We start from the raw sequence: 16,258 nt of genomic DNA, 5'->3' as shown, positions 1-16,258 counted from the left end.
TCTCCAGTAACTTGATTTTATTATGCATAGAATGTGTGTGTGCATGTGTATGAGTGTGTGAATGTATGTGTTCATATGTGTATGTTAGAGCAGTGGAGAGTGGCGCATTTAGTCTAGGCTTGTTTGGCAGGAATGAGGGAGAACAGATCAGAGATCAGGAGCTCAGGCCAGAAGAAGCCCAATTTCACACAGCTCTGGAGCGTATCATCTCCTGTCCCTCTGTGTGTCTCTCTCTCTGTCTCTGTCTTTTTTCCTCTCTCTCTCTCTCTCTCTCTCTCTCTCTCTCTCCTCACTGGTTCCCTCTGGACCAGTGATTACGTTGGCCCATGAGGAGAGGCTGAAGCACTCAGACTTCCTCTGACCTCTCCTGCTTCCTGCTTTCTCTCCCCCTTCTCCAGCTACCACATCATGAATCTGTTGGTCCTAAAAGAGAAAGAATTTCCTGCAACCTTTGAATCAACTCCCCACTGTGTCCGCTCTCTCAAAACACAGTGTGATTTCCACTCCAAGATGAAAACTTGCAAGAATTGGGAGAAACCACTGAGCAAATTCAAAAGTAATGATGACACCATTCCATAACAGACAGGATTGCCGGTCAAGGATCATCTCCAGGATTGTTGCTCCTTTTGTCAGACCACTTTCTGGATGGTTCCTACTGGGCTGTTAAGGCAAACAGGAGTGTCCTTGTTGCTTTGGTTGCTTAGAATCTCTGCTAGAGCCTTGAGGTTGTGTGGGTCATTTCTTCTGCAACTCCTGCAGATTTTTTGAAAAATGTACATAATTTTAAACTGCATTATCTCTCAATTGGATCATTTCTGACTTGAAACAAAAGTAATGTTCTGTGCCTAGCATCGTTGGGGGAGGGTCTTATCCAGGGCAGGGCTTATTTCATTCCCACACTATTAAACCATCTTTGTGCTGGTCTATTTGACACAAACACATGTATCTTCCTAGCACTAGTGAGAAGTCTCAGGAAACAGGATTTGAAAATCCTCACTAATCCAGTTTCTCATATATAGGCTACTGGTAAACATCCAACAACTATCTGAACTCTAAAAATACACATTTATGAGCATGTTTCTACACTGTTAGAGCAACAAAACAAAGACAACAGATGTATTTGTTGTAATGCATAAGATATACAGCATTACAACAAATACAAACATACAGCACATGCTGCCATTCTGCTTTAGAGTTACTTGTTTTCCAGAACATGATTGGCACTGTGCATTGAGTAAAACTCCATTACACACATTAGCTGAAGTTTTGCAGAAACAATAAAAATGAATCCTTCCGGAAATGGAGCTGTCATCTTTATTTAGCTTATTGCACAGGCAATCCTTTTTAGTTCACACTGTTGTGACTTATTCATTCAGGTGTAGTTCACACTAAAACAATCATTTTGTTTTTATGTTTTGGCCACACTAGCATTTTCAGGTCATTTCCACCAGAATTGGTAGAAAACGGCATGCTGGACATGCAAACTGGGTGTCTGACACATGCCCTTAACATCATTTCCACTGTTTTCATTTGTTTTGATAACCTGAGCATAGAATACACTTTTTTTTTTTTTGCATTGCTCTGCATTGCTTCTATATTATACAATGCGTTCAAACATTGCAATAAGTTCTACAATCTTGGAACTGTGGAGATCACATGAAAATCATACATCAGCATTTTCAGATTTATCCACTTTAGAGAAAAGATTATGTACGATGTATTGTATCAGTAAGCAAACATGTTTTAGTGTCAGTGCTAAGGCAAAACGAATAAGAAATGTTGTCAACTAGGCCTCAATTCACAATAATCACAATGTTGGAGCTTGGAACTTCATTTATGCTCTTTCTCACTAAGAGTTAAGTGAATATATTGGTCAGATTGTCTGTACTGGGATAAGGTTTATCAGCATGATGAAAGGATTTAAAATGAGTATAAAATGGCAACAGTTTTAACACTTCATTGAGCTTTTTACAGTGTTCAGTCATTATAAAACACAGGCAGATCCAAAACAAAGACTTGAATATAGAACAGCCAAAGACTTTCTGTCCTTAAATTTTGCCAAGGACACAAACACAACAAGCTTTATAAACTCATGTTTAGAATTAATGGACTCACTAATTTTGTTTGTGATTAGGCCAGGTCAGCCAGCAGCCGGTGACACAGATGGAATTTGAACACAGGGTGTGACAACAAGAAAAAATGCTGCTGGAGTGGTCTTTACAACAATACTTTAGACAAGTCTTTAACCCTTGTTAAGGTTAAAATCAAGTTAAATTGTATGCATGTACAGTACATTTACATGAGAAAAAGTCATTTGTAAGTCAGCTATGTAATCACTTATTTAGGACTTTCCATTCATATATTTAATTTTTGGAACAAAAGGTGACATTTACCACTTGGGATGACAGTACTGAAATTTCATGTACACAGAGACTTTGAGACATAATCAGTAGCTTTATTTTATAGATAACTTAAAAAGTGTTACATGACCTGCATGGACATGCATGTGAAATTCCATATTTAAACTCTGTGCTAGAAAAATTCTAATAAAAGCAAGAAACAATGACTACCCTTCCCTTTGGCCATTGCATATTCTCACTACTGCACTGATTCTGTGTGAAAATGACCTCCAGGTCGACTACATTTTCATTTTCACATCTTTCCACCTGTCTGTCAGCCCCTCGGGGTGGAGCCACAGGTTGCTAAGCAGAAAAGATCTGAAAGAGACTGTATAAGTAAGCCTACACTTAGACAGGGTCCACATACTCTAACTCACATCATCCATATGTAAGATTCTGACCAACATGATTAGACAAAACTAACATACGGTGCAAAGTATCAAGGGTTGGATGAGATTACAGGTGTTGCATGTTGTGAAGGTTTATCCAACTCATGCTACAAAATTCCAAAAAAGAAAACTTTAAATAAAATAGCACATCTGTTTCCCACATTAAAAACAAGAATCATGGTGTGATTTGGACATTGATGGAATGCTCTGTGGCGTCACAGTCCATAAAATTTAGCTTAGTGTTGTTCTTTAAAACCATCAGTGCAAAAACAACATACACATATTTCTTTTCTGATTATATGGGGAAACATAGTATGCAGTTTGATTAACACATTTTAATTTTAATTTGAGATCACATACATGACTGGGAAGTTTGAATTCAAATATAGGAATTATCAGTGTAACAGTACACTCTGGTCACAATTCGATTTGATTCACGATATTGGCTTCCTGGCACAAAATGTGAATGAAGAAAAATTATGACTGAAATGACTCCTTTTTTATTTCTGAATAATGAAAAACAATAAAAATGCAAAATAATGTGCAATTTTTCTGTATAAATCTAATTGAATAAAAAATTGCAACAAATATTTTGTATACTCTTGAAAACAAAATGTAATACAGGTTCACCATATCTTAAAATAAATTAATAAATTTATAGATTCTCCCAAAAAATTTGACTGAATAAACAAAGTCAGAATCAGAATCAGAATTAGCTTTATTCGCCAAGTGTGTGCGCAGACACACAAGGATTTTGTTGTGGTTTTTTAAGGTGCTCTTGGTACATGCATGCATACATACATACATATCTTACATGAGAACAGAAAACATTTAAATAGTAAGACTTAACAATAAAAAAATAAAAAATAATAATGTGTATGAATCTGGAACAGAAGATTTATGTACAGGTTTATGCATTATTTACTCTATATACAGCTGTATAAATAAAGAGATATGCATATGTATTTACTCAATATTTGAGAAAGAGGCAGTAATTAGTGATGGAGGATGAATTACAGAAGTGAATTACAAAAAACACAGGTAATGATTCCTGTGTTAGCTGTTTAAGCTGGAGATGGCATGGGGGAAAAAACTGTTTTTATGCCTAGATGGTCAAGTGCACAGAGATCTGTAACGTCTGCCTGAAGGGAGGAGTGCAAACAGGTTGTGGCTGGGGTGAGAGGGGTCTGTGATGATGTTAGCTGAAGGTTGGGCAGGTGCACACCAATGATCCTTTCTGCTGTCCTAACAGTCCGTTGCAGTCTTCTTTTATCTATCAGTTATAGAAGAGCACAGAACCGATTCAATAACAGCTGAGTAAAACTGTGTCATCTGCGCCTGTGCCAGGTTGAACTTTTTCAGTTGACGAAGGAAGAACAACCTCTGCTGGGCCTTTTTCACAATGGAGTCAATGTGAATGTCCCACTTCAGGTCCTGAGAGATGGTGGTGCCCAGGAACTTGAATGACTCCACTGCAGCCACAGTGCTGTCCATGATGGTGAGAAGGGGGAGAGGAGGGGGGTTTCTCCTGAAGTCCACTATCATCTCCACAGTTTTGAGCATGTTCAGCTCCAGGTTGTTGTGACTGCACCAGACAGCCAGCTGCTCAACCTCTTGTCTGTAAGCAGACTCATCACCATCCTGAATGAGCCCGATGACTGTATGTCATCTGCAAACTTCAGGAGTTTGACAGAGGGGCCTTTAGAGGTGCAGTCATTTGTGTATAGGGAGAAGAGCAGTGGGGAGAGAACGCAGCCCTGAGGAGCTCCAGTGCTGATGGCGCGGGTGTTGGATGTGAATTTTCCCAGCCTCACTAGCTGCTGCCTGTCTGTCAGGAAGCTGGTGATCCACTGACAGATGGAGGTGGGTACCGAGAGCTGTGTCAGTTTATTCAGAAGGGTATCTGGGATGATTTTGTTGAAAGCGGAGCTGAAGTCCACAAACAGGATCCTTGCATAAGTCCCTGGTTTGACCAGATGTTGGAGGATGTGGTGCAATCCCATATTGACTGCATCATCCACAGACCTGTTTGCTCGGTAAGCAAGCTGCAGGGGGTCCAGCAAGGGTCCAGTAATGTCCTTCAAGAGGCCAACACCAGCCTCTCAAATGACTTAGTGACCACAGACGTTAAAGCAACAGGTCTGTAGTCATGTAGTCCTGTGATTTTTGGTTTCTTGGGTACAGGGATGATGGTGGAGCGTTTGAAGCAGGAGGGGATCTGTTGAAGATCAATGTGAAGATGGATGACAGCTGGACAGCACAGGCTTTGAGGCAGGCTGGAGAGACACCGTCTGGGCCTTTGGCTTTCCTTATCTTCTGTTTCCTGAAGACTTTGCGTACATCATCTTCACAGATCTTAAGTAAAGGCTGAGAAACAGTAGGGGGGAGCGACGGGGAGGGTGTTGATGGCTGTGTTGTGAGACGGTTAGAGCGGGTGTGGGGTGTCAGACCAGGCTTTTCAAACCTACAGTAGAACTCGTTCAGGTCTTCAGCCAGTTGTTGATTGGCCTCAGTCCTGGGGTATGGGGTCTTGTAGCTGGTGATGGCTTTCAGGCCTTTCCACACTGATGTAGAGTCATTACTTGAAAGCTGTAGCTGAAGTCTCTGAGCTCTGTAGCACTGCCTGAGGCATCATTTAGAAATAGAGCTCCAAAGGTGGCTAAAAAGCCTGACTTCCAAGGCCTCTTTCTTGTGCACCTTAGATCACAGTGGCACAGGACTGGAGATCCGGAGCTATCAGGCCCAGGGTGCTCTCTGTATATTTTAACTCTATGGGTTGCGCAAATTGGGACCTCTGGTGTTCAAACAGTGTAATTGCATTAGATGCATAATTAATAGAACGCTGATTCCCACTATGTGAATTGCACATTTCGACTATACACATCAGATTTTTGCATCGTGACACGATGCGTCATTACCATATTGTATGGATGAATTCTGCCTATTATATGCTTTAAGGGAAATAAACAATTAGTTTCTTTTTACTAAATGTGTCAAGAAAAGAGTTGAGAATAACTGGCAAATACATGGATCTAAGAACCCCAGATACCTAATTAGCCACTCTTACTAATTACTTTTATAAATCAGCACCATCACCATATTAGCAGGGACCAAAATTCAATTCAAGTCTATAAGGAGATGCAGGTTTACCCTGATAAAGTCAGGTGTAAGTCCCATTATATTCAACTGAATTGTGTTTTCTGTTTTCAAAATGTGTATTAAATATGTTGTATATTTCTGCTTATAGCAGGTCACATAAATGCAAAAGTACATCCATGGCCAATTGCTTGGGTCTAACTGCTAGAAACTTTGGCAAAGCTATGGGATGTAGGCTAATGTAAATGTGAAATAATACAAAGTGCAATAAAAATAGAGATTTCAAAAGTTATCTTTTAAATTCATATAATCAGAAATCAACAATAATAACAGTACATAAAATCAGAAACTAAGTTACATTATGATATACTGTACATAATACACATAATCTTACTGAACTTCACCAAATTTTAAGAACATTAGATAAAAACTGAGGGAAGCTAATCATCAATGATGACATGGGTCAATGAGATATCCACTGTTACACAGAGAACAGGGTTGAGAGAGTAATCACATAGTGCTTTCTATACACAGTTACTGTATGCAGTCAGCATGGACATTAAGACATAAACACTGGCCTTGTGATTGCAGATGCTCTAATTGCTCATTTTACTTTGCTCAGTATTTCTGCATGAACATTGTAATTTAACTATCAGTTCTGTAAAGCAGGAGCATTCACTACCTTTATTCATGTAGAGAGAAACATCTTGAGTAGTGTCTGTTTTCCTGACAGCTACTCTGGATTTTTGTCATTTGAACAGTTACGCAGGAACTGAAATTTATTGGTGAACTTGGCTGGGATAAGGGCACACACACACACACACACACACACTCAATACAGTGTCAAGTGTGCACAAGCTTTGTGGGTTAATCAACAATGGGAAAAACGCAATGGCCACTTGACACTATTTATTATGGCCTCATTAAAACAGAGACAACACTTGGGCAAGATTAGAGCAGCACGATCAATCAGAGTGGAATTAACTCTCCTTCCACATAGCCTATTGTGTCTGAGTGTGTGCGTGTGTGTGTAGGTGTATCTGGAGTGGAGGATGTTGTAATGATCTAATTATCAATTCCGCTCCCCTATCCTCCACCCTGTGAATTTGCTTTACATTATGCCTGCTGTCAGACTCAAAAGAAAAGGAAACACAAGAAAAGACAAACAAGCATCAGCTAGAGTCCTGAAAGGCAGCCAGGGATCTGAAGCTATTGTGCAAACAGCATTAAGCAGGCAATGTTTGCATTCTTCAAGACGTGCTACAAATGCCAGGCTCCACTGGCCCTGCTACTGCTACCTAATGTTGGATAGATCAGCAAGGAAATGTAATACATTACTGATTGTTTAATCTTTAAGATCACTTAAAAAGTCTAACTACTTCTGGGCCCGGTATTTCAAATATGGATTTCTATGTTAGTTGGATTGGATCATTGCTGATTTGACATGATCCCGTATTTTTTGTTTTCAGAGCTTTTGAAATTGATACCAATTGTATCAATACCACTTACGTTATAGCAGCTATAAACAGTCATTCCCTCACTACCCTCTCTTTTTTTCCCTCTTCAAGTTAATAAGACAAAAATATGCAGGTTGTCATGTTACTGAGAAACCAGAAAGCCAAATTCCTCTGTCCTGAAGGCTCACCAATGGCGAGAAACTTAATGACCGTTACAAAGTGCTGACACCAAGACTCCTTACAAAAACCTCACCATATCAACAAATATACATTTTTCTTTGTTAATTAATAGCACATTTTTATCCATTAATTATAAGCCTTAGATTATGTACGTCCCTCTGTAAGCAGTTACTATAAAATGATAGCGTATTAACGAGCGCAGTAATATAAACCTTGCAGTGCTATTATAGAAAGTTCGTCAACACCTTCTGGCCAATCAGATTTTAGAATTTTACAGCGCTGTGGTAAAATAATTAATATCCTATGATTCATTTTCTCTCATAATCAGCATTCATTAAAAGTAATTAATTTTTCTAATCAGATTACATAACCCAGATGAGTCTGTGTTTTAAAACTGTAACCCTTGGCCATCCAAAAAAAATCCTTGAGGATTCTTGTAACATCTGCACTCTTTGGACTGGATAACACAGTGGTTGTATCATTATATTTGACTGTGTACAAGTGGCACACTTGCTACTGCTAGCACAGAACAAAAAAAATCCCATTTCTCTCTTTACAGTATTTCTTGTGTGAGTCATAAATCTTGTGATTTTTTTTTCTTGTAAAGGTGATGATTAATTAAATACCTTAGGTTTTCCATAAACCATTATTTCTCTGTTCCTCTTCTACCCCATCTGGCTAGATCACCAACCGCTACATCTATGACACAGTATTGCTGCTGGCCAACACCTTCCACAGGAAGCTGGAGGACCGCAAGTGGCACAGCATGGCGAGCCTCTCATGCATCCGCAAAGGCTCCAAGCCATGGCAGGGTGGCCGCTCCATGCTGGAGACTGTCAAAAAGGTAGGACAGTGCCAGAGAGTGGGAGAGTTATGTGGGCGTGTAAATTCATAAGACAGAACATTTGTGTGAGAATTTGTGCATATCCCTTGGATTTGTTCAGGCAAAATGTGTATTCTGTCACCTGCAGGGTTTTGATGGACAGCTAGATGTTTTCCAAAATGCTTTTTTCTTCCTCACCAGCAGACAAGCTTTCAACCTGGGTTTTTTATTCTATCATACCTGGAAAACAGCAGGCCTGGGTTGACACCAGTGTGTGTGTGCTTCTGTTGGCTAACACTCTTTACGCTCTGTGAAGAATGACCTTGCCCCCAGAGTGCTGTAGTGTATCTGTATGCAGACTTATCAGGACTTCTGCCACTAGAGATATTACCCTGTTGAGGGCAGTTATATAAATTGTGACTATCAAGTACTTAGGCCCTACATCAGTCTGTGTGTAAATTCACAGATCTTTAATACTTATTCATTGGGAGTTTGAGTTCCTGAGATATGATCATCTGTTTTGTTATTGCCTCTGCTAAGCTCTCATACAAATGAATGCAGTACAGAATTCAGCAGAATTAGCCATTCATTCATCTTCAGTAACTGCTTTACTGGGTCACAGTGGATCCAGTGCCTGTCTCGGCAATACTGGTCACGAGGTGGGAATACACCCTGAGCCAGTCAGGTTGATCTCAGAAAAAGAAAGCTGATCTGATCAGCTTTCTTTTCATCAGTATTTTAGAGTGCCTTAAAAAGGCACTATATATAGTGCCTTTATGTATATATATATATATATATATATATATATATATATATATATATATATATATATGTTGTAGCTACTCGAGCCTGCAGCGATCCAAACACAGACACATGGGAGGCAGGAGTAGTGGAAAAAAGTGCTCTTTTATTTATTCCTTGAGTGTGGTGCAGGTGGGAAAGGTGCAAGGTGAGGCTGCAAGGGTGTGGTGTTGCAGTCACATGGTCTTGGGGCATGGCAAGCACGGGTGAGCGGCATCTAAGCGGGACTGCAGACTGTTGACACGTCACTGAAGGGGAGTGTGGTCTTCTTCACTGTCATCTATCATCCATCTCTAAGAGAGAGAGAGAGTGGAAGGGATCAGCAATATCATGAAGATAAAACTGACCCACCTTTCTGTAGCTGTTGCACCCTTTTATACTCTCCTCTCCTCAGGAGGGTGAGGAGCTGCCGCCGCAATCATTGGCTGCCAGCTTTGTGTGTTTCTGCCACCCTGCCTTGAAGCCATGTGCTCTTGTGCTATCCACAACATTGGGGATGCTGAAATAGCACTGTTCTTTCAGCACCTGTGAGGCAGTCACGTGAGGCCGAGGGTACCCTTTTACTGCCTCAATTTTCTTCTCTTGGGGCTTCAGTAGTCCCGAGCCCATGCAGTACCCCAGGTATTGTGCCTCGGTCAGCCCCAGATGGCATTTCTCTGGGTTTGCCATCAGCCCTGCCTTCCCGAGCTCCCCCAGGACCTTCCTGAGATGGTGTAGGTGGTCCAACCAGATGGTGGAGAGGATGACAACATTGTCCATGTATACAAACACGAGCTGTCAGTGGGGTCCTAGGACGATTTTCATCAGCTGCTGGAACGTCCATGTAGCTCGAATGGGAGAACTCGGTACTGCCAGTGGCCACTGGACATGCTGAATGCTGTTTTGGCCTTGTCATCCGTTCTTCCCAAGCCTCCTTGGCCAGCAGTCCTTGTGACCGCCTTTCAAAGGGGAGATCGAAGGGGGTGAATCCCGTGGAGGCCTGTGGTGTTTATCAAAAATCTAAGAAGACATAAGGTAGGAGGCACTGCCAATTCCTTCCTTCCTCGCCTACCACCTGCCGCAACATCTGTTTGAGGGTCTGGTTGAACCTTTCCACCAAGACATCGTTCTGGGGGTGGTAGACGGATGGCCTCAGATGTTTAACCTGCAACAGCCAACACAGATCAGACATTAGACAGGATACAAAGGGCATGTCTTTTGGGATCCCCACATGGCTGACCTGGAGCATGAGTTCTTTGGCGATGTTCCGGAGGTGGCCTTCCGAAGGGGAACTGCCTCAGGGTACCTGGTGGTATAATTGACGATAATGAGGTCCCAGGCAGACTTTGCCTACCCTTTCAAAGTGGACGCCGATGATGGGAAGTGGGATGAGGGGAGCGGGTGCGGGCCTCTTTGGCCTTGTTCGTTGGCACTTGGGGCACTGCTGGCAAAATTCCGGACCTCGGCATCCATACCCAGCCAGACGTACTGGTCTTTCAGTTTCTCCAGGGTGTTGCGGGCCCCCAGATGACCACCTAATGGATGTGAATGGTCCAGGTGCATGAGTAGCTGGGTCTTTGTTTGGGGGATGACTTGGAGACATTGCTCTGTGCGGTTATAAAGGAGTCCCCCTCGAACCAGACAATAGGAGGCAGGTAATCTTTGGTTTGGGTCTTGGTTCACCCCCTCCACTTGTCTCACTTGGCCCCAACAGTGTTTCAGGCAGTTGTCTTCCTTTTGTTTGTGTCTGAAGTTGCCCTCGTGAGTCACCTGGTAAAACACAGACAGCACAAGGTTAGGGTGTGTGGGTGACTCACCTTAATCTCCGGCCTCGGCGCCATCTTCTTCCCGGGTCAGGTAGGCCGGATAGATAGATCGAGGTCTCCATCAGCATTGCCGGGCCCCTGTGGCTTTGGCGGTGGTACTTGAGGCTGTAGGGAACCCTGACCCCTACCCATTTCTTCCAAGTAAGGGGGCACTGGTAGCTCAGGGATCAGGCCCACCAGCAGCAGCCACTTACCGGAGCAATCCCCAACTCGGACCTCGAAGGGCTGTGAAGCTCCTGCAAGGAGTGGGGCTGAAGTCCCTGCAGTCTCCCCTGCCGATTGCTCGTGTAGCGAGGTCACACTCCAGGCCCTCTATCATCTCTCTGGAGCTTCTCAGGCTGCAGACTGCCATTGAAGAGGAGCATAGTCTTCTTCGCTGTCATCCATCTCTAAGAGAAAGAGAGCAGAAAGGATCAGCAATATCATGAAGATAAAACTTACCTTGCTGTGTGTCTGCTGCACCCTTTTATACTCTCCTGAGATCTCTAGGAGAGTGAGAAGCTGCCGCTGCACCCATTGGCTGCCAGCTGTGTGTGTTTCTGCCACCCTGCCTTGCAGCCATGTATTCTTGCATTATCCACAAAATTGCAGGTGCTGAAATGGCACTGTCCATCCAGCACACATGAGGCATCTATATATATGTGTGTGTGCGCGTGTGTGTGTGTGTGTGTGTGTGTGAGGGATAATCCACGGCTGTATGTGCATTACATAATTTTAATGCACGACATGGAGTGTCTATAAACAATTGTTTATAGGCAGTGCATTAATTTAGAATGGTGATTCTATTTAGCAGTTTGAACCACTTCCAGCCAATCAGACAGACCATGGTATTCACCAATTATATACAGCCACATACATACATATCTACCACTAGCCTATTATTGTGCAGGTCCCCCTTGTGCTGCCAAAACAGCTCTGACCCATCGAGGCATGGACTCCACAAGACCTCTGAAGTTGTGCTGTGAGTGCACTCTGACCCAATCGTCTAGCCATCACAATTTGGCCCTTGTCAAAGTCTCTCAGCTGCTTATGCTTATCTATTTTTCCTTTTTAAAATAAAGTTGCCTTTATTTTAATTATGTCCTTTTTCTATTGTCTTCCTCAGATGGAGTTTCTCATATAGATGACTATCTGGGATTGTTAGCTCACAGTCAGTTGTGGGTAGTTCACTGCTTGAGAGTCTTAAGTTCCCTGCTCTGTAGTGCCAGGTCGAGCTGAATTGGATTTTGTGTGTGATGGATATTTTGTGAATAAAAGGGCAAACCCCAAAGGCTATTTTGTGAACATTTTGCTAAAAAATAAGAGGGTTGTTTGGCATGAATATGTAAGATGGTTGACTTTTTAATGTCATTATTCACTTTGTTGTCATGTCTGACTTCTAGAGTACTAGCTGCGGCAGCCAGTGTGCTTATCCTGCCTGCATTATTATCAGTTAAACTGGATTGTGAACTGTAAATGGAAGGCCTTTCTTGGCCATAAAATTATGTTGTGTTTTTCACAACATCAGGAAACCCTAAACTTTCGTTACTGCAGTGTATTGTTTCCCAAACCAGTCCTTCAAAGACATCTACATTATTTAATCTACATATTCTTTCTCTTACAACTCCCTAGTTTCAACCTCAGATGCATTGCTGAAGTGTATTATACATTTATATGGCCACAATTATCAGAATCTTGCCAGTTACAATTTCACTGGTATCTGCATTGTGTGCACACGGTTCCTTTGCCTTTTATCATTCTGACAGGGAAACAAACCTTTGAACATTATGTCAACAATGAAAAGAAATGACGGTTGTGAGGATCACAATATTCTAGTCTCAGCCTGAGACACCTTAGAAATGTGTCTTGTGAGCAACCTATGCTGCATGCAGGTTGTTGCAAGCAGGTATGTTTTCACTTTAGAAGTGTAACTGCCACCTGACAGTGCTCCAATTTGCGTTTACGCATTTATAAATTGTTACCAAGAGTGACATGTGATTATGATGAACTACAAAAGTTTCTAAATTAAATTAAAATATTAAAAACATTCACAAACAGAAGAAACATTAGACGTAGCATTACACTATACTCCATGAAAGCAATGAGGATCACTAAGAAATATCATTCTTTTATTATAAATCTTATTGTTCAGAGCATAATAAACATTAACTGAAATTACACTTCTTAGTTTAAAAATGTAAGAGGCTGTTATAGAGAAATTAGAAAATAATCAATTAGATAATAATTAAACAATGCTTAATAACCACTTTCATGCATTTCTAAAAGGTTAATAAAGGGATATACAGTGTGTTGTACACATAAGTGACACAAAGTAATAATTATAACTATGAGTAATGCTTAAAGCACTATTATTATGATAATTGAGTAATGGCTAATCAAGTTACCATTGTAAAGTACATTCTGGTCTTCTAATACTTAAACATTCTTAAGCAATTATAAAGTGCCCCAGACAGAATGTGTCACAGGGAATGTTATTAATGATAATGATAAGTCTTATTTATATAACGCTTTTCTCGAACTCAAGGCCTCTTTACAAAATTTAGCAGAAAAAGAGCATTGTAGTAGTCAAGTTTGGAATTGATGAAGGCAAAAACTAGTGTTTCTGCATCATTACTGTTGAGTATTGGGGTGGAAAATCTAGCAATATTCTGAATGTGTAGGAATGTCATTTTTGGTAAGGAAGGTAATATGGGAATCAAAATTGAGTGATAAGTCATAAATGATCTGAACATTACAGACAGTTGGACTCCATCAATGTCAATACATGTGTAAGTCAGAATGGGCACTAACAAGAGATCTGAGACCAATTAATATAAGTTTGTCTGCATTTACTGTAGTTTATGTAAAGTGGAGCTCATCCAGATCTTAATATACCAAATACTGGATAATGCTTATGTGATACATTCAAAGAGAATGCATTAATGTATCATTTTTTTTGTTCTAATCAAATTGTTACGTATGATCACTTCCATTTTATACAGTATTTGCTAAGGAGTAAATTAAGATTTAGTAATGAGTAAATTAAGTCTAGGTAACATATCATAGCCATCAGTTAAGCAATACTTAATTCCTAGTACTTACATTTTTATCACATTAATTTATACTTAGAATTGCTTAATTAATATGGAAGATAATATGTTAGTTAATGGTTAATTAATTAATTAATTCATGATTTAGTTTTTAACAGTTTAATAATGTTGATTATACCACAGTGAAGTTAAATTCTCAAATCAGAAGGTGTTGATTAATTTTCAGCGGCTCTGACAGTAGTTCTGGTTGTAAAATAAATGATATTATTTATGTTTATGTTTATATTAATGTGCATAAGGTATTGTTTTTTTATGGTAACAGCTCATTTACAGGGACTTCTATGGCAGTCCAAATAATAAATAGATTTTTTTAAATGTGAAAAATATATAATTACTGATATGGTAAATTTATGGAAGGAGTCTCGGGTGTCACCGCTTTGTGACAGTCAGTAAGTTTTTCCACCACTGAAGAGTTCTCAGGACAGAGGAGTTTGCGCTTTCTGGTTTCTTTGTACGCTGCGATTTTTTGTTATATTAAGTTCAACAGAGAGGAAAAAGACAGGCTGGGGAGGGAATGTGTGTGCCCACCCTTAATGAGCGTGTGTTATTCCTTACTTAATTCATCCTTATGAATACTTAAAATTAAGCAAAATTTAAGTTATTGTTCTCATTACGTATTGGTTAATAGACTTATTACTTATCTTTTTTAGTAATGCTTCCGATTGTATTAAGTATTGTTTATTAATGTAGGTTATTTGTAATGTGTTACCAAATAAAGTAATAATGAATGAATAATGAATAAAATACATAGTATAGTATAAATACTATAAAATACATCAACAGTATTGTATTCACTTTTTCAGAGTGGAGTGAGTGGCCTGACAAATTTGCTGGAATTCAACGATAATGGCACGAACCCCAACATCTTCTTTGAAATCCTGGGGACGAACTATGGAGAGGACCGTGGCCGTGGAGTCAGCAGGGTAAGAGCCGTGTAAACAAATTTATCAATTCTGTCTCAGTTACAGCTCAGTGGCTCTCATATTATCTCTCTTTTTGAAGCGAGATGCTGTTGCATTGTTAGTTTCAATGAGCAAATATTCTTAATTGATGATCACAGCAGTGTAATTAGGGCCATAGTGCAGGTGCAGGTTATTTATCTAGATTTATCTAGATTACCCTGTTTTGTTGTTTATTTGTCTTGTGTATGGAGAAGTCAGGTGGCAGTACAGGCAACCATAATGCAAAACTCGTCCCCTACGTGATTTGTAAAATAATTAATGCTTTCTATCTGCTGTTTTCCCTTTAATTGCTTTAGCCATATTTCATTGTAGTTGCTTGGGTGAATGTCAGCTCTCATCTGTCAGTGTTTTCCCTGGGGATTACAGATCCATCATTCAGCACAGATCAGCTCCCAGGGACTTGCAGTATATTGCTCATAAAAGTTCCCCCATGTTAGTTCTTGTTTTTTTGTTGTTGTAGTTGTTGTTTTTTTCACCACAAAGCCTATTGGATATTATGCGTTTGAACACTCATTAAAGGAAACAATTTTATTTAGAGCACATTCCCAATCTAGTTTGATTGATGAACCAACAGCCAGTAACTTGACAGAACTACGCTATATAAAGTGCATGTCACTGTCAAAGTTGCCTGGGAGGCCATACTGAGAGTGTTCATGGGCTAAATTTAGCAGCACTCATTAAGATCAGGATGACAACATTGAAGACTGGAAGCCTCCAGCACTTTGGTGGATTAGGAGTAAAATGTCACTGAAAAGCGTGCCTTGTCATAAAAATCTACCCAATTTGACCACTTTATCACTACTTTTTCAGCTTTAGTGATTTTATATGTTATACTGGATGGTGTCATGAGCATTTTCTGCCCTGTCCTTTTGCTGCTATGGGTCAAATCACTGGTAAAATTACTATTGCCCGAAGTCCCATTACTGCAGTGGTAGCTTTCATGTAATACTCCTCCTGTGTTTCTTCTGCTGAAGTAAATTGGCAGCTTGATCTGGATCTCCAACTATAATTTAATCCTGATGGCTTAGACATGGAAGAAGCAATGATGAAGGTGAATGAGTCACTGCTGCTCAGGCTGTTTAAGAAACTTCGATGCATAATGATTCCTCTGCATACCAATGTTTCCAATGTCATAGCAGTGTTTCCAATGTTTGCATTTTGGTTACACAGAAGCTTTTGTAAGAATAGCTAGTATAAACTACATAACGCAGTTAATTATTTTGAGTGCATTATTACAGTTGATTATACTGTTTGGGT

At 40.3% G+C, this 16,258-nt stretch overlaps 1 protein-coding gene across 3 annotated transcripts in view; it reads left to right on the top strand.

Annotated features, from left to right (window-relative positions):
* grid2 (glutamate receptor, ionotropic, delta 2) overlaps nt 1-16,258 on the top strand; it is a 392,977-nt gene that overhangs the window by 268,143 nt on the left and 108,576 nt on the right. For all 3 annotated transcript variants that reach the window (XR_003403097.3, XM_026919491.3, XM_026919501.3), the window contains exons 7-8: nt 8,204-8,365; nt 14,843-14,962. Coding sequence is in view for 2 of the 3 variants with exons in the window: in XM_026919491.3 (XP_026775292.2) it covers nt 8,204-8,365; nt 14,843-14,962 (282 nt within the window). In the remaining variant the exon portion in view is untranslated. The remainder of the gene's footprint in view (nt 1-8,203; nt 8,366-14,842; nt 14,963-16,258) is intronic.

Source organism: Pangasianodon hypophthalmus, chromosome 8, assembly GCF_027358585.1.
Source record: "Pangasianodon hypophthalmus isolate fPanHyp1 chromosome 8, fPanHyp1.pri, whole genome shotgun sequence".
Classification (NCBI taxonomy): domain Eukaryota; kingdom Metazoa; phylum Chordata; class Actinopteri; order Siluriformes; family Pangasiidae; genus Pangasianodon; species Pangasianodon hypophthalmus.
This window is presented reverse-complemented; position numbering and strand designations above follow the sequence as displayed.